Source organism: Pocillopora verrucosa, chromosome 10, assembly GCF_036669915.1.
Source record: "Pocillopora verrucosa isolate sample1 chromosome 10, ASM3666991v2, whole genome shotgun sequence".
NCBI classification, from domain to species: Eukaryota; Metazoa; Cnidaria; class Anthozoa; order Scleractinia; family Pocilloporidae; genus Pocillopora; species Pocillopora verrucosa.
Window position 1 is genome coordinate 18,814,225 of NC_089321.1, and position 18,502 is coordinate 18,832,726.

Sequence of the window (18,502 nt, forward strand, 5' to 3'; positions counted from 1 at the left end):
ATGTGGTATAATAAAAACGTAGTAGCTTAAACTGCAAAATTGGTCGGCTACTTGAGTCTGTCCACGAGAGGACCAGGCAGGCGTGACACATGCCATCTCATCGATTTCTCTCAAACTTTCACAGACGATTAAGGTCATAAAGTTATTCAAGAGTCCAAAGTAGTTTGGGCTCCCGGTTAATCCCTGGGGTACAAGGGCTTTCACATCAAATCCCAGGGATAAAACCCCGAAATTAGCCCTAACATTGTACTTTCAAAAAAGATCTCCCACACTGATAGAATGCAGTGGATTTTAATCTCATTTTATCCAAAAATTGTTTGAAACTTAAGCAATGGAAGGTTCAAAGTTAGATTGATTTGAAATTATTCCCGCCAATTGAGAGCAAGAGCGTGACACGTGCTCCCGTCACATGTACTTGCATGAATTCAGAGATGAAATTCCCAGACCACGATAAAAGTCTTTCTTGAAAGTTAATCCACATTCTACTTTAAATAAACTTATTTTATTTTACCTTTGTAAAGTCTGATTGCATGATTGTTTTCGAGGTAGAGATCCTTCAATCAGGTTAATGTAAACACATACTCTTTCCATGTAAATACCGTGAGGTAAAAAGTACTGTCTATAATGTCTGGCGAGGAGCCTGGCAAAACAGTGGAAAGCAAAACCCTCTACATTTGAGTACCACAACGCTACTAGCAACCCCTTACCACATAACATATCTAGCAATGCGAATTCAATTGTAACTGCAGTGAAACGTAGAAATAAGCTTAGCACTTATGTCCATTAAATACATATAAGAGGCCAGCTCCAGTCCTAACGTGAATAATTGTGAGTAAGACTACTATTATGGGATACTCCACAAACACTTACCAAAACAAGATCAACTGCAAAAATCAAAATAATCGGGGTATCTTTCAATCTAGCTTATAGACTTGAGCAGCTCTTTCCCTACTTATTAAAATTTTGTAACAACTGAAGTATTTAGTAATAAGCTTTCAGTTACTTTGTTAGCACTTCTAGTCTTTCAAAATTGAAAATATTGCTTACGAAAAATGAATCTTCGAATGCCGTTTTTTATCATTCTCAGATTGCTAAATAATACCAGAAAACGTAATTTAAAGGATTGATTATAGCGCGAAGATAATAATTTACCGTGAAATAGTACCTAAAAGTAAGTGCGTAGTAGTCAAAACTAAATAAAAGAAAACAATAGAAGTAGGGCGTCATACTAACTAATAGTGCAGTTACTACAGTTTCACGGGTCTAGTAAAATCACTCTAGTTGCCACATCATAGTAGAATAGAAATAGAGAAAATTATGATGAATACAAGCAAAAAGTGGCAAGGAAACTGACTACGTGCTTTCTTTCATCTTTGTTTACTTTTCATGGCGATGGTGTTTAGATTAACCTGATTTCAGAAAAATACTCATGCAATTAGATTTTAGTACAGTAAACGAAAATAACTTGACCTTAAGTCGAATATGGATTGCCTGTCAAAGAGAGACTTTTATTTTTTCGAGCTCAGTGAGTTTTATTTCTGAATTCATGCATTGAAGTACATGTAACAGAAACACGTGTCACGCCACACACCTAAATTTACATGACGGCTGTTTTTTCTGCTGTAAAGAAATTACTTTAAGCGCGCTCCATGTTTGAAAATAAATTTAAGAAGTATGAAAGGAAAAAATGGTGCAAAAAATATTCGGCATACTTTCCTTTCAGCTGTTGACTTTCAGTATATAAACACGAATCGGTGTTATTAGATTTACTAGTAACTCTCAGTGAATTGTGTCAATATCTACGAATTAGTACAATTAGTTCAACGCCTTAGCTATGCAACTAAACATCTTTTAATATTTTTAGAGCCGAAAAACAAAACATTTGGCATCACATATACCATTACACAATTTGATTCGGCTCATTAACCAGCAGCTTGTGGTCACAAAGTGCTAAATCAACTTTGCCTGTCACGCACTTCGGAGGAATGTGATCACGAATATTTCACAGAGGCCAAAAATTTTTTTCGTCAGAAACATAGCACTATGATTGGGTTTTACTGTGATCATATGTTGATCGACATGTAACGTTGCCCATTGGAGATATTTGCAATTAAAAAAGCTCATTAACCAGCAGCTTGTGGTCACAAAGTGCTTAAATTAACTTTGCCTGTCACGCACTTCGGAGGAATGTGATCACGAATATTTCACAGAGGCCAAAAATTTTTTTCATCAGAAACATAGCACTATTATTGGGTTTTACTGAGATCACATGTTGATCGACATGTAACGTTGCCCATTGGAGATATTTGCAATTAAAAAAGCCTAATTTTCGGTCTCTTAAAATTGTCGCGTGACATGGTTAATTATGAAATGCTCTCAACTGGCGAGAATAACTTCAAATCAATCCAACTTCGAACCTTCCATTGCTTAAGGTTCAAGAAATTGTCGGATAAAATAAGATTAAAATCCACCGCATTCTATTAGTGTGAGAGATCTTTTTTGGAAGTACAAAAGTTAGGGCTAATTTCGGGGTTTTATCCCTGGGATTTGATGTGAAAGCCCTTGTACCCCAGGGATTAACCGGGAGCCCAAACTACTTTGGACTCTTGAATAACTTTATGACCTTAATCATCTGTGAAAGTTTGAGAGAAATCGGTGAGATGGCATGTGTCACGCCTGCCTGGTCCTCTCGTGGACAGACTCTCAAAGTTATTCATAACCCATAGATTCACTGCTGCTAAGATACTTGCACTAACTCGTAATAAATATGTAGTAACATTGCTAAGGTCACTAAAGCAAGACAAAAATTTCCCACAGACATACACACGCACACATGGTAAGCAAGTCAGACAGTTATGATTACTCGTTGACTCAGAGCTAATCGTAAAGTACAAGGGTTCGGTCTTTCTTAAACACGAGTACCTTGGACAGAATTTCGCACTGAGTGAATGTAAAAAGGGAAAAGTCCCAATTTGACCTTAACTTAAATGATCAAGTATCGCGAAAGAACACAGCTATTGTGTGACTGGAACGCTTCATCCTGTGAAGTATGATGCACCACTATGATATATCAGTCTTCCAATGCTCTGATTAGCTCAGTACGTCGTGTTGGTCCTGTGTTCACTCAGTGGTTGGTTAGTATACAGCTCTTACCCTCCTGTTGTTTTGTTTTGTGATCGTGGGTATTCATGCCTTTAGAATTTCTATTCCATCATCCCTATTAGGGCTGTTAAAGTGAGACACATGTATAAATGAAGGGCAAAAAAAATACTTCTGTGTAGCAGATGTGTTTACAGACAAACTAATTGTCTGTTAGAAAAATTTTAAACATATTCATAATACAGTTGTGTTATTCTAGTTCATGATCTAAATAGCATTGAGAAGATTTTTCTGTTCTTATTATCTCATGCAATGATATGATCATCACTACCTTCGTTTCCTCCTTCTATCAAAAATTAGTTGTTCCTTTTCGTTGTGATTTTCTACAATTCAACAATGGCCCGGTTTTGGTTTATCTGATTTCATTTTATCTGCAAGTTATTTGAGGTGTGTCACTTCGCTGATTTGTATTTGATAACTAATAAGGTCTTTATTCCTGAGCAATTTGGCTCTTGGGAAAGGAAGTCTTGTCCCAACAATTATCTTCGCTTCACGATTGGGCTCTCGTCAAAGATACACGCTCATGATATCCGAGGACCACACTTATCTTGGCTAAAATACTTCTTAACAAGTCGATACCATCGAGTTATTTTACGGGGGGATTATTCATTATAGACCTCCATTTTCTTTGGTGTCTACAAAAGTCCTCAAAATAATCTATGCGGCAACCACTTGGAAACTGTATCTGAAGTCAAGGATCTTGGGATTCACATTACTCTAAACCTTTCATAGCGCTTACAAGCCAACAAATACGCCAATAGGGAAAATAGCTTGCGCGGATTTATATCACGAACAGTAGGTCCCAGTAATTCTGAGTTGATTTCGAAACTTTATAAGAATCTACTACGTCCAATACTAGAGAATTGTTCTCCAGTTTGGTGTCGACACCTCAAAAAAATCTTAAAAGTCTTAGAGAAAGTACAACGCAGAGCATCTAAATGTGTGCTTTATAATATTGGGCAGGACATGTCCTACGAAGAACGTCTAAAGTTCCTTAAATAGCAAACGCTGCATACAAGAAGATTGTTCTCTTCGCTCACAGAGTGCTATAAGACAATAAAAAGACTAATGCTTTAGACCTCTCAGCATTTTTTAAGTTCGCACATGATTTTCCACCCTTAAGAGCTAACTACTGTTTCAAACTTAAGTCTGCATCCGCAACTTTGAATAGTTAGTAGTTAAATATTCCTTTTTTACATGATAGCGTTGCGATAGACTTTGTTTAGCCCTTTAGGTCCGCTGGGTTTACTCTTCAGATCTTCGTCTTCCTCTTGACCTAAATCCCTTGTCTGCTGATCAGAGTCAAAGACATTTTCCGACTTCTAATGGTTCAATGTCTCTTTCTCTTTAATCGGGAGTTCTTTCTCGTACACATTTTGGGGAGGGGTTCCCACATTGTGTTTAGTGGTGCACTGACGTACTATTCGCTGTTGAATTGCCTTCCTATGCTCTAATAACCATTTTCCCGTGGTGACTTCATTGTCTTTACCCATTTTCTTAGTAGGTTACGGTAAAATTTTTGGAATTTCTCTTAGACAGATTAGATTTTCCGACACTGGATAACACGAGGATCGATGGGTGAAGTTATATGCATCCTATTCTGATGTGCATTTGAGCGATTTGTGAGCGGTGTTCCCAAAGTCTCTCGTTTAGACGAGAACTGAACGCGAAGGATGTTTAAGTAGCATTTCGCATGATGCAACTAAACTTGGAAGGTTGAGCAGACTTGAGAATCGATGCTAAACTTGGATTTGACCTCTGTTAAGTATTTACTCAGATTGTGTAGCCCTTTCTCCACCAATTGTACAGAATGACTGTTTCAGTTGCTACGGTACTCTCGGGCCCTTTGGTTACAGCATCTGAGTTGCTAGCTGACGGTCGATTTGCTATAGGAAAAACATTGTTTACCATGTGGTGGGCTTCCCCGATACTGTGCCTTTATCCGGTTTGTTTTAAGTGTGCACAAAAGGCACCATATAATTTTCCAAAGTTCTCTATGAACTTTACTGAGTACTATTTAAGCGGAGCCAATTTAAGCATCCGTCACGAATATGTTGTTGTCTTCGGTACAGCAACAGATGGGCTTGCCAAAATCCGCGTTGCGACCAGACCCAATCTCGTCTCCTTCTTCTCCAGTGCCAGCAATGATCGTTGGGGTACCCTCACCTCAAAGCATCTAGCTTTACCCAAAACACTTTTTATCCTTGGTTTTGTATTGAGTCAGAACTATTGTCATTATACATCTACTCACTGAGACAAGCGCGGAAATTTCTTAATAATCATAATTTTTTGAAAAACAATGATGTATTAAATTGTCAATCTTCAGTATCATCGCGAATTTAATCATTCGACAGGATCAGCATCAATCTTGTATTTTCTCGCAAAGAAGTCGTGGTATGCCTCGATTTGCTCTTCTGTCAAAACAATGCGATCATAAACGAGAAGTTATCTCATTAATAGGTAACGCTTTCAAGCTCACTACTTGACGATCTTCAGCTGAGAATCTGAGAGGATGAAGATGTGGCATATAACATTCCCTGAACCCCATGCCTTCCTGTTAATTGCGAGCTAAACTCCTTTTTTCGTATTCACCAATGTCAATCCACTTCCATGAAGATCATTGTCTCTCATAATCTTGAAGACCCCTTCCCAAATATCTCTTGTCTCCATTCCTTGACTGTAAACCTTATTTGGGATTCCATTGGCAATCACCTTCGTTTCAGTGATGACGGGATTAAATGTCATCTCACTGTCTCTCGCACCGGCGGCATATGGCTCGTGAAAAAGAAGAAAAATTCCCTTCATTAACCTCCCTGGAACATTGATGCTCTCATTGATGAACGTGTGTGTTCCGTTATCTACTGAGATTGTATTGAGATGAGTGACGTTGTTAAGGATATCGAACAAAGAACAGCCTTTTTTGTTGATTAGATCAATTGTCAATTACTTTAATTTGCGTGCCTAGTTACGATCTTAGTTACAATGTTTATCTTTTTCCCTATTGGTTTGAAATCGGATCTTTTAGCGTCACCACGCGCATATATAAACTAAATTAGCCTCCCTGTAAGCCAGAGTTTCGCAAGATTTCACCTTGAACAGCAATAACTTCGTCTTTCGTTCCAAACCTTTGGCACAAGCGGGGCCGATATGTAAGTGATTTTTGTTAGTTTTAATTCAATATGTTTAAGTTTAGTTTTTTACCTTGGGCGATAGCGCACATATGTACTGTGTTGTACAACAGTACAACTAATTATCTTGAAATCGAAGGAGTATTTTGAAATAACTAGACGCTCGCAAAGTAACGCCCACATTTTAGTCTTTGGGCTGTCAATCAGCCGCGAATGGTCATTGTGTAGCCGATCTTTGATTCTCAAGTAGTTTTAATTTAGCCTTTTATGATTTGTTTATGTTAATTCACGTTAATTGTTGTTATTTTAATCGCGTTATCGACATAGGCACGTAAAGCGTTTCATTCATGCTTTCGTTATAATATTATTGCAATTTCAGTTTACGATCGTGATCGTGACCGTGATCTAAATAAACACCGTTGATAGTCATCTTGGTTTTCGTGGTTTCATTACGACCGGTAAAATAGTCCCTACATCAGTGACACTTAGAAAACACGCATAGCGACACCCCTCGAAGTTTCCTCTTTCGTCGCAAGCGTCACAGACGTACTCGTACATGAATCTCTTTCCATTATTGTAGTTAGACAAGACCTCATCAGCGAGTTCTTGACTGTGAATGAGTTCATACTCAGGCTGGATGTTAGTCAACTCATAGGCGAGCTGTGTCTCGTCAGATCCTATCACATCATTGCTGACAGGTGCAATCCTGAACTTGTAAAGAAGCTCATCAGAAAGAGCTCTTAGAAAGAAGACCCCATGATCCTTCAGAATCTCATGATCCAGTAGAATCCGATATTTGTTCCCATAGACGTCATTGAGCTTATTCTCCTTGTCAACTCCTTGTCTTATTATCTCCAGAATTCCATCTCAGAAAGATTTTCAGATTGAATACCTTCTCTGAACATGCTCGCCCTTTCATTCTCAGTCAAGAAGAGGTCCTCATAGAGCTTGAATAAATCTTAACCATCAGTGTCCTACACAATTTCGATATAATTGTTTGCGTGACCACTAACTGCCAAGTCAAAGATGAGATAAAGAGATCCTAGCACAAGGACAGCTCCGTCATCAAGCTTTGGAACTGGGACTCTAGGGACTTCACCTGGAGATGCCCTATTAGGGTTAAATGTTACTCTGTGAACTAAGCAGTCAGCCTTGAGGGTGTTTGACGTCTTTTTTTCAAAATTTGGTTTGATTTTTTTCACTGACTTCCATTTCAAAATAGATCTTTCATTTAAAATGGCTGATTTTGGAGATACTGATCCTCTTTTTGAACACGATGACGATGATAATGATGATAATGAAGATGTAGGAAATACAACAACACCTTTTAAACCAGACTTTAATTCAAATCCAGGGCTATCAGGTGAAGACATTCCAATGACGACAATGAACAGGGGACAAGAGAAAGCATCGGAAACTGCTGAAACATATTTCATTGAAGGTGATACTTCTTATTCGCGAGTCATCACTTCGGTTGCAAGCAAAGATGTTTGGCTAAGGCAAGAAGACATATCCCTTGTTTACTGAAGAAAAAAGTCTGAATAAGCAAAGGTTAAATACATCACTCCCAAAACAAATAAACACCTCACTTGGCCCACAGCAAGAGGTTTTGATTGATTGAAATTGATGAGCTGCAGAAGTCTATTCAGGAGTATCGGGGAATTGCCAATGATGAAAGTGAAGACCAAGCTATAAGATAAAGAGCAGGAGAAAGATAACTGAAAATCAAGAGCGGATTGATGCACTTAAGAATAAAAGAGAACTTGAGGAAGGCACTTCACTGAGAGAGAAAGAGAGTGAGAAACATTTTCAAGATATACGGTTTCACAGTCTCAGCTGTTGTACTTAGTCGCAGTCGGAACTACGATTGGAGTGATTTTGAGCACATTGACAAGAAGCCTGAAGTCTGTTGCCAAAAGTGTTGGAGATGGGCTCAAGACTCTTGGAAGTAAGATCGCAGGAATTATGCTACGTCTCATCGGTTTAATGGTCGGCTTCATTTTCAAGACTTCTGGATCAGTGATCAGCTTTCTCGATCGAAAAACATGGCTTTTGGGGCCCGGCTAAAGGCCTCCATCCCTCGGATCTCGATCTGTTGATCTTTGATGAGCCCCCATTCATGTGCCTTACTCCGACTGATTCAATCTCCAAATTCACTGACTTGTTGTTTTCCAGCTTCATGTCAGAACTTGCCGTCCTCAGGCTGTTATTAGAGAGTTTAAGATACCTGGACGGCTGACCTCGAGGACGGCTGACCGGAAGTAAATTTCGCGTGTAGACCACAATGCGCATGCCTGGTCCACGCGGATTGCAGTCCTGTTTGTGTCGAGGACGTGAGAAGTGGTGTTTTGCCGTCCACCAGTCAACGTGAGTACTGTTACTATTATTTCCCCATAAACTTCCGCATGTTTTTAGATTTTCGAACTTCATTAGGTGAACATTGTTTGTCACTTTTTTGTTTTGGGCAATAAAACCACTGACAAGCTGGTTAAAATTGTAAAAGTGATGTGCACTGTGCACAGCCACGGTGGAGCATTTCGACTGAACACGTGCGTTAAATTTTCTTGCTTTACTAAAAAAAAGTCCCTAGCACTTGAACCCGCTTATCCTCTGAGTGAAAGATGTCTTATCTTGTATTAAACTTTAATCTACACGGTCCAAATGCTTTTCCCTTGGTCAGTTAGGAGCGAGAAATCAGAGAAATTGTTTATCTGCCTTCTCTTTATTTACAGGATTAGCGAGCATGGAATGGAAGGAAGAGCACGATCTCCTTCTCTGCCGGGAAATACTCGTCTGTCAGCCATACAAATTCAAAGAAAGAACGGTCGAAAGAGGCAAAATTTGGGAAGAAATTTCGAATCACCTTAATACCTGTGAGACCGCCAAATTCCGTGTAAACAAGCGATCTGTTAGAGAGCGATTCAAATTGATCAAGGAAAAGTTTAAGCGTAAAATTCGAGAGGAGGAAAATTCGTCGGGGATTGACGTGGAACCCACTTCGGAGCTCGAAACTCTAAACTCTTCATCCGTCAATAGCCCTTCCGCGTAAGCAATAACAATCATTTCACGAGTCTTTCTTAAAGATGCTATGATGAACAAAACGTTGTCGTCCTCAGCTTGAAATCTGCTCCTTAACGTGAAAAGTTTCCCGCCAAGGTAGTCGTCATCGACCCCGTCCCTCGCGCTCAATTTTAACGTCCTCGAGGTCAGCCGTCCAGGTATCTTAAACTCTCTAGTAAACCCAACCGTACTCTGAGTGTTAAGAGGAAGATTTGAGGGCATAAGTCAAGTGCCTAGTGAGACTGCAAGATCAAGCCTGACTTCTGCCTCATCAATGGCGAGCTGAAATCTCTGAACACTCTTCTCTGGCTCTCTGATCACATCCTCAACCAATACAAGGAACTCACGTTGAGCTTCTTTTGCGCTTCCTGATGAACTTAAGATTGATGATCTGACATTGACTTGTGCACCGAGAGTGCAATAAACGAATACCTCAATCGACTGATTCAGTCTCGCCATCCCAGCTTGCCTTAGACCTTCTGACTTGTCTGCCAAGAAGAGGTCGAATTGCCTCTCAGCTTTCGCATTATCATTCCTTATGAAGTAGATCAGATTGCCTTTGAGGGCTTCTCCGCCCCCATCACCGAGCTTGTTATAACTCGGATATGTGTCTGAAGTTGCTCAAGGATCAATATCTGTCACATGAATGAAAACAGATCAGACACCGTGATTATCAACTCCTTTGAAGCAGAAGTTCGCGTCTGATAAAATTCCAAATTCAGCACATATTCGTTTGCACGATGGCGTGTCAGCTATTATTTATCTGGCTAAAAGTTGAGTCACCTGGAAGAGCCGATTCACTCTGAATTCCACCCATCTCAGAAAGAATCCTTCTGACCGTGAAGTAGATGTGAAACATTAGAAACGACTCTATCTGTTCTGGAACCTTATCGAGAACTTATCGAGATATTCCACAGCCTGTCGTTGCGCACCATACTGCGATATTCGGCCCCGCGAGCCATCCTTTGATTCTACGCCTGAGCTGTGCTGAGCTTTCATCTCGATGAATATTCCTCTAAATTTTGCATTGAAGCACTGATTTGGGGTAACAAAGATCTCAATCTCCTCGTTGAAGCGGCAGACAGCATTCTCATTAAATAGAACAGCCGGCACTTCCTTCTTTCCAATTCGATTTAGAGTGATTTCAAGGGGAAAACCTCCAGTTCCAAGAGCCTTCTTCATGTCATCATCCCAATATCTTCCATCTGACCTCGAGACGCTCGTCTGAACTCCGTCGAATCGATTTAAGTATTCTTTAGCTGCTGCCTGTCTTTTATCATCGAACGACACTTGCGCACGAGCTTTCTCAGGTCTGTATTTGGATATCGTACTTCGAGATAATTCCAGGCTTTTATTTTTGCTTTATCTGCAATTTTGATCGCCTCATCTGATCTCAGCCACGCATACATTTGTGTTGCTTTTATAATAAAAATGGTTGTTTTGACAATGATTGCCGGCAGATTCCAATGATCACACGGCTCGCTTCAGAGAACCTCTCGATAAATCAGACTATATCAGACTTTTGACTTGTTCTCTCCATAATTCATGGTATTATTTGAGGGAAAAAGGAGAAATATCTATCCTCGATAGACAAGGCAACGCAAGTGTTGAAACGATTCCTTCAATGCACTCTTGAGAGCCTCGCGAGAGCATTGGGAAAATATTAAGTGAAGATAGAGGATTTAAAGTCACAATGAATCATTCAAAAGAAGGAATGTTAATCCTTAATCTCTACAAAAAGAAAGTTAACCTCGGGATTGATCAACATTTGCCGAGAAGAGTCTAATCAGCCGATTTACTTCATTCAACACTTACCTGGTCCACAATGATCTTTTGGACAAGGATGAAAAATGGGGAACCCTCAAGCGTTCTTGGTTGCTTTGACATTGTTGAGAGCAAGTTTGAAAAGGTAAATTATTCCTTGCCTAATCCTGTGTTACGAAAAATAACACCCAGGAATGATACCGCAGCCATACGAATTTTCGTCACTGTTGAGAATAGCGATATAATCCGTTTAAATTGTCAAATGAAGGTTAGGATGGTACTCTCGTGTGAGGTGGTGAGATATAATGAAGATGGTTCAGTCCAGCTACAGGATGCATTTTTCCACTACGAAGTAATCGAAAATCTCAGGTGAACAGATGAATCACACGTATTCGATGTTGTCATGCAAACATTTGACGCAAGAATTCAGAATTTTAATAAAAGAAGAAGCAACTGCAGATTTCAAAGAGTGATATCTCTCGACATCTATCTTGCGGAATTCAGACCGTTGAACGGCAGCTCTTACATCAAACTCCCAGAATATATTCAAAAGAAGAAAGCAGCAATAAATATCAAGAACAAAGATAATTAATGCTTCAAGTGGTGTATAGCATGAGCACTTAACCGTCTCAAGTCAAACCCTGAGAGGATTTCAGAATGTGTTTGGTCTTGATGGCGCAAAAGTCCATCTTCTCAGGATCAGTGTGAAGAATATCAGAGAAGAGGAAGGAAAACTGATTATTGATCTTCGTTTAATAGAAGAAGAAGGTAATCAGCATTACTGCTTGATCAAAAACATTAGCAGGTTACTCTCGAAGCAAGTCAGAAAGCACGATGGTTCATTGTTCTTCTGCCGAAGATGTTTGAGTCACTTTCCAAATCGAAAAAAATTAGCAATTCATGATCTATACTGCTCAAAGATGTTTGAGTCACTTTCCAAATAAAGAAAAATTAGCAATCCACGATCTATACTGCTCAAACAATGTTGCAATACGTCTGATCGTGATGCCGGAAGTAAATGGTAAAGGAATAATAACGTATATCAAATTCAAGAATTACAATCGTTTTATGAGAGTTCCATTCGTAATTTATGTTGAATTTGAATCATTAACAGACCCGATTGACACATGCGAGCTCAGTAGTGATAAGAGCTTCACTAAGTAGTATCAAAAGCAAAAACCACGTAGGTTCTGCTTTCACATCGGTTTGCTTCGATGATAAGCGTTATTCTCAAGAGCCAATCATCTACAGAGCAAACAACAGGGATGAAGATGTTGGTCAGATCTTCGTTGAGATCAAGAAGGTTTATGACAAATTCGACTTTAGCAAGGAGATGATCTTCAAGGATGAAGATAAGCATGAGTTCAACGATGCTACATACTGCTGGATCTGTAAGCGTTTATTTGACGATGACAATGACAAATTTAGGGACCACAGCCATTTCACAGGGAAGTATCGTGAAGTTCACTCCTGTCATCTTTCACAACTTGGCTGGTTATGACTCTCATCTATTCGTTAAGAATTTCGGTAACCCTTCCGTCTGGTCGTGTAGCGGCAAAAGCAAAGGAAACATCAAATGTATTCCAAATAATGAGGAAGAATTTTATCACTTTTAACAAAGATGGCATTGTTGGCTCTTTCATCAACAAAGAAGGTAAAGGATAAGGAAAAGAATAGTATTGGTGAAGAAACTGAACGGGACGGAACGGGTGAAGAGGCTTCCAGAAGTCGTGTTGACTTTGACTGGTGGAAGTGAAAATATCGATTGGCAAGCAAGCAACGTCGGTTGACGCAGAGAGTTAAACAATTTAATAAAGGCGTGTTTGCCTGAAGGAAAAGAGACACGACTCCTCAAATAATGTGCGATATTTCTTTGCCACTGGTGAGCTGGAAGGTGGTCAGAGGCGAGCCACAGATCCAATCTGGTCTCTGAAGGTCTTCAATATCGAAAAGTCACTTGTGAATAAAGGCGAGCCTGTTCTCTACCATCTGAAAGATGGACCAAAGCGTGGTTTCGTCAGAAAGGAGCGTCATAATGTTCCTCCTGGAACTGAGTTGCCTCCCGAAGGAATTCTTTGATTTGAAAAAAACCATTAAAAGAAGGCGATTGTCAATGGAATCTCAAATAAGGTTCACAGTCAAGGAATGGAGACAAAAGATATGTGGGAAGAAGTCTTCAGAAGATTTGAAAAAGGAAAAGGGCGCGATGAATACAGCAGACGTTTATGGTAGAAACAGATTCACTTTCTTCATCGATCTCAGGAGTATGAGAGACAGTGACCTTCATGGGAGTGGATTGAGATTGGTAAATACGAAAGAAGGAATTTAGCTTGCAATCAACAGGAAGGCGTGGGGTCCGGGGAATGTTATAGGCCACATCTTTTTCCTCTCAGATGCCCTGCTCAACATCGTCAACCGTCAGCTTGAAAGCGTGACCTATTAATGCGACCTCATTTATGATCGCACTGTTATGACAGAAGAGCAGATTAAGGCACACCACGACTTCCTTGCAAGAAGATACAAGATTGATGCTGATCCTGTCGAACGATTAAATGTGTTCTGATACTGAAGATTGACGGGTTAATATGTCATAATTTTTTGAAAAAATTATGACATGAGATTTCCGCGCATGTCTCAGTGAGTAGATGTATAATGACAATAGTTCTGGCCATAGAGACGAACCCAAGTCCCACCCTAAGTTTCCTTACAGGCGAGAAGATATCTGCTCAAATGCCTTGTTGTCTATTTAACACCATGTATATAAGTACCTTGACAATTCGCCCATTTACAATGGCTTTCAGCAAAGCGTTCGATTCTGTGAATCGTAGTATGTTATCTGCTAGACTGAAGCAGCTAAGCTCAGCTACAGCTGAACCCCTACATTTTTTATTAGTACCACGACTTCTTGCATCCAAGACAACCGCGCATTTCCTGTAACATCTATTTTTGTGATTGGAAGGCTGTCAATAAGGAAACCAGTCAAGGAAGTGTAAGTGGTCCACATATTTTTCAATGATTTAGACGTCTTTTATAGTGGTACTGTGGCCCCTTTTCAAATATGCAGACGACTCTACCATAATCTCTTCTGTTGACGACAAATACAGTTCTTTTGTAAGCCTAGTCGAACGGTTTTTGACATGGTTCAAAGAGAAAAAGATGTCTTACATTCCATGTGAATGTACGGAACAAATTGTAAGGAAGAAAATCAGCAGTATGCTGCTGATTTTCTTCCTTTCAATTTGCAAACTGACTGGTATAGCAGTCAGTTTGATCCAATATATGACTCCCCAATAAAGTAATCTAAACTTGTTTTGTTAGATCTATTCTAAGTACCTTTTAAGTAACCAAGACCGTAGAATTATTAAGAAAGTAAGCTCCCGAGAGAACCATCCACTCATCGAAAACAACCCTTCTAAAAAGGAGTGTTCTTACAACCCCCTTCTTCCCTTGCCTCTGGCAAGTGGGCTGTTCCGCCAAAAAAATGCTTTGAATCTTTGCTCAAGATCTTTTACTGTTACATCCCAAGATACTGAACGCCTTTCTAGTTCTGTCAGTCAGAGACAGTCAGTCTCATGAACAGAGAAAGCTACGCTGTCAGAAGAAGTGTCAAAAGTGACAGCAATATTAACTGTGACAGGGACAGATACAGTATCAATGACAATGTCTGTGGGAGAAACAACGACACTGAAATTAAAATGAATATGAAAGCAATCTTCGAAATTGAAAGCAATAGTGAAAATAAGGCCGGAAAAAACCTCATAATTCGAACCCATGACCTCTGCTATACTACGGCAATGCTCTACCAACTGAGCAAACAAGCCAACTGGGAGCTGGTCATTACAGTATGTTGGTTTGTAATAAGCTTGTGAAGTGACGAATCAAAGCCTGTAAATGTATGAAAATCATATATTTGAACTTTGGATAAAGAAATGAATATGAAAGTGATCTTCACCATTATGAACACTACTTAAGCAGTAGTGAAAGTAACAGTAGTAGTGACACTGATACTGACAGTGAAAGTGGTGGGGACAGTGTCAACGAAGCAACCATAACAAAGATAGAAAATGCTGCATTGAAAGTGACAGAGACAGTGACAGTGACAGTGACAGAGAAGGACACAGACAGTCATGAGGACAGAGACAGTTACAGGGACAAAGACAGCAACAGTAACAAAGACAGCAAAGGAGGAAATTAAAATGAGACCAGTAATGACAAGGACAACGAGAAAGACAAGGGTTATAGACAGGAATATAGACAGCCACAAATGCAGTGACAGTGAAGTGTTAGGAACAGTGACATTGACTGTAACAAGAAGAGACAGTAACAATGAAGAAGCTGTGCCAAAGAGATTGTTGCAATGTAAGTGACAGTGCTAGAGACAGTGATAGCGATAGTGACAAAAACAGAGACAGACACAGGGACAGAAATCTTCTACAGGAACCTTAATTCTTCTGTGACATCAATATTAACATTGATGTTAAAAGTGACAGATAGAAACAGTGACACTGATATTGACAGAGACAGTGACATTGACAGTACAGAGTGAAAAGACTAGCAAAGAGAGCAACAGGGAAAATGACACCGAGTGACACTGGGACATTGACAGTGATGGTGACAGAGAAAGAAATAATGGAACTGCCAATGAATGAAAATTAGACACATTTACAGTAACAGAGCTGAAGAAAGTAACATTGACAGGGAGAGAGAAAGTGAAAATGATAGTGACAGTGACAGTGACAGTATGGTGACAAAACAATCTTAATGAATTGACAGTTACCATGAGAGTAACCTGTGGAGACAAATGTAGTCTAAATAAAAATACATTGACAGTGTGTGATAGTGAAAGAAACAGTGACAGGAAAGGAAAATGACAGTAACAGTAGCAGACAATCACAGGGATAGAATTGGTAAGATTTACTGTGACAGAGACATTAAAAGTGACTGTAGCAGTGTCTGAGATGGAAAAAAAGAAAGTGATAGGGACAGTAATAGAGATAATGACAGAAACAGTAACCACTGCATTAATAGAGACAGCAACACAGGGCTTGTCAAAGCATATGTAAGACAGAGAAAGATGAAGGGACAAAAATGACATTGATAGTGACAGTAACAATAAGAAAGACATTAAAAGCGACTGCAAGAAAGAGAAAGATAGAGATAAATATAGTGATAGTGAGAGAGTTAGGGACACTGACAGAGACAATGAAATTAACAGAGACAGGAACAGGGAGATTGGTAGCGAAAGTGACAATGACAGTGACAATGTAATGACAGTGTGAGTGACAGGGGAGTTAGAGTGACAAAAAGAGAAACAGTTAGTGTCTGTGGCAGTAGCCCATAGAAACAGAGACAAACAGTGACAGTGGCAGAGGCACTGACAGAGAAAGAGACAGTGACAGTGAGGGTGACTGGGACACTAGCAGTCACAATAACATTGTAAGTGGCACTGAAAGTGACAGGAACATCAGCGATGTCAACAGTGTCAGTGATTCAGTCAGTTAGTAACAGTGACAGAGACAGTAACTAAGATACAGTTACAGCGAGTTAGCATACAGTTAGCATTGAGACCATGGGAGTTACAGTAATGGATACAGTGGTAGGGACAGTAACACAATCAGTGACAGTGGTGACAATGACAGTAAGAGAGACAGTGACAGTGAGAGGGACTATGACAGCTACAGTGTTAGTATAATGACAGTGACAGAGGCAGTTACAATTACAGTGATGGTGATTGTGAGTATAAAGGGATTGTGACAGTGACAAGCCGATACTGGCAGAGACAGACATTAAAGAGACAGTGACAGTGATATAAGGACAATGATACTAGCAGTCACCAGGATGTTGAAAGTGACAGCCAGTTACATTTACTTTGAAACAGAAGGGAATGGTAACAGTACGAGACAGTGACAGTGAAAGTGAGACAGAGACATTGATAGTGATAATAACAGAGACAGCATGTGGAAATAATAATTCAATTACAGTGACAGAAACAGAGTGACAGTGATGGTAACTGTGACAGAAACAATGACAGTGACAGTAAAAGTGACAGAGATGGAGACACTGGCAGGAACAAAAACAGTTAAAATAGTGACAGTGACAGAAAAAGAGACTGACAGGAAAAGCATCTGTGACAAGTAGAGAGTGACATTGAAAGTGACAGAGACACTGACAGATGCATGGACATAGATGGAGACAGAAACACTTATAATGACAGGGACTGTGACAAAGGCCATGACAGTGACATAAACAGTGGTGGTGATGGTGACAGAGATAGAGAGAGACATTGACAGTGGCAGTTACAGTTGCAATTACAGAAACAGACATGGTGCCAGTTACCAAGACAGAAAGAAATGTAGATGGAAACAGAGGGTAGCTCAAAGGAAATCATCTAGAGTATATATTCATCAGTCCATAAGAGAAATTGAAAAATAGGGAGTTTTGCAGGAAGAAAGGTGACACTCAGAGATCAATTCATTTCCTTCATTTTTGGAATTACTGCATGGTTAATCAAGTCTCTCAACTGCTAATAAGTTGAAGCATGACCTGAAAAAGGAGTCAAAATGTCAGTCTTTAGCAAGTTAGTTGCTAGCAAAACTACAATGTTTTGAAGCTTGATTCTGTTGAATGAAACAAGGATCTTCGTACAGTAGATGCACTCATTGCTTTCATATTCCCATTGTTTTACATTACTACAAAATGTAACTCCAAAACAATTTTTCTTGTCAAAGTTTTAAAGTATCTTAATTTCATCCAAAAAAATCCAGTCACCAGTCAGAAGTCCAGGAGACTTGTGTTTCCAAGGGTCAAGCGTCTTCTATGTTAATAGATAACAAATCAAAGCCACTGCTTTGATTCTTCTTCACTTGTGCAAATATAACCTTTGTATTTTGGTCCAAACCTTTAGATAAAGCATTTTCCATTCAGTTGGTATATCCCACTTTCGGTTCCAGGCCTTACATTTGGTAGTAGCATGTCAAAAATGGGTGCTACATAAACAAAACTCACTTAAAGCAGACAATTAAATGGTATTCATCTTGCTTTAAAGAAACTGCATGGAAAAATACTTTATTAGTATGGGTATGAAATTATGCAAGTCACTGGGTAGGAATTGTCCTAGCTGGATACATAATGACTGGGAACCAAATGACTGTGGCTACCAAAGACCATAAAACAACTGGTAAGCAGGAAGGAGCTAGCCCTCGTAGCTGGCTATTTTTAGGAATTTTCAGCTGCTGAAGGAAGGAGAGAATTTTCTTCACTAAAAGCTCTGCTTCCTGTCTTTTGTCTTGCTTTTCATGTGGTGCCCAAAAGGACACTAGAAACACAGGCCAAGTAGATGGAAAGACAACAAGGGAGTTAGAGAGGTTATAGCTGACTTCAAATATGCAATG

General features: G+C 39.6%; 1 protein-coding gene across 1 annotated transcript; it reads right to left on the reverse strand.

The window, feature by feature from the left end:
• Positions 1–5,727: 5,727 nt before the first annotated feature.
• LOC136283750 (uncharacterized) lies at positions 5,728–7,499 on the reverse strand. Its single transcript, XM_066172941.1, has 3 exons — positions 7,490–7,499; positions 6,762–7,153; positions 5,728–5,988 (listed from the first exon to the last, which is right to left on the reverse strand). The coding sequence occupies exons 1-3, from the start codon at positions 7,497–7,499 to the stop codon at positions 5,728–5,730; spliced, it is 663 nt and encodes a 220-aa protein (XP_066029038.1).
• Positions 7,500–18,502: the final 11,003 nt, after the last annotated feature.

What these genes read in the sequence shown, in the direction of transcription:
- LOC136283750 (XM_066172941.1), bottom strand. An exon ending in GTTTTCTAAGTGTCACTGAT is followed by an intron (nt 5,989 to 6,761) that starts GTAGGGACTATT and finishes TTCATCAATGAG; the next exon opens with AGCATCAATGTTCCAGGGAG.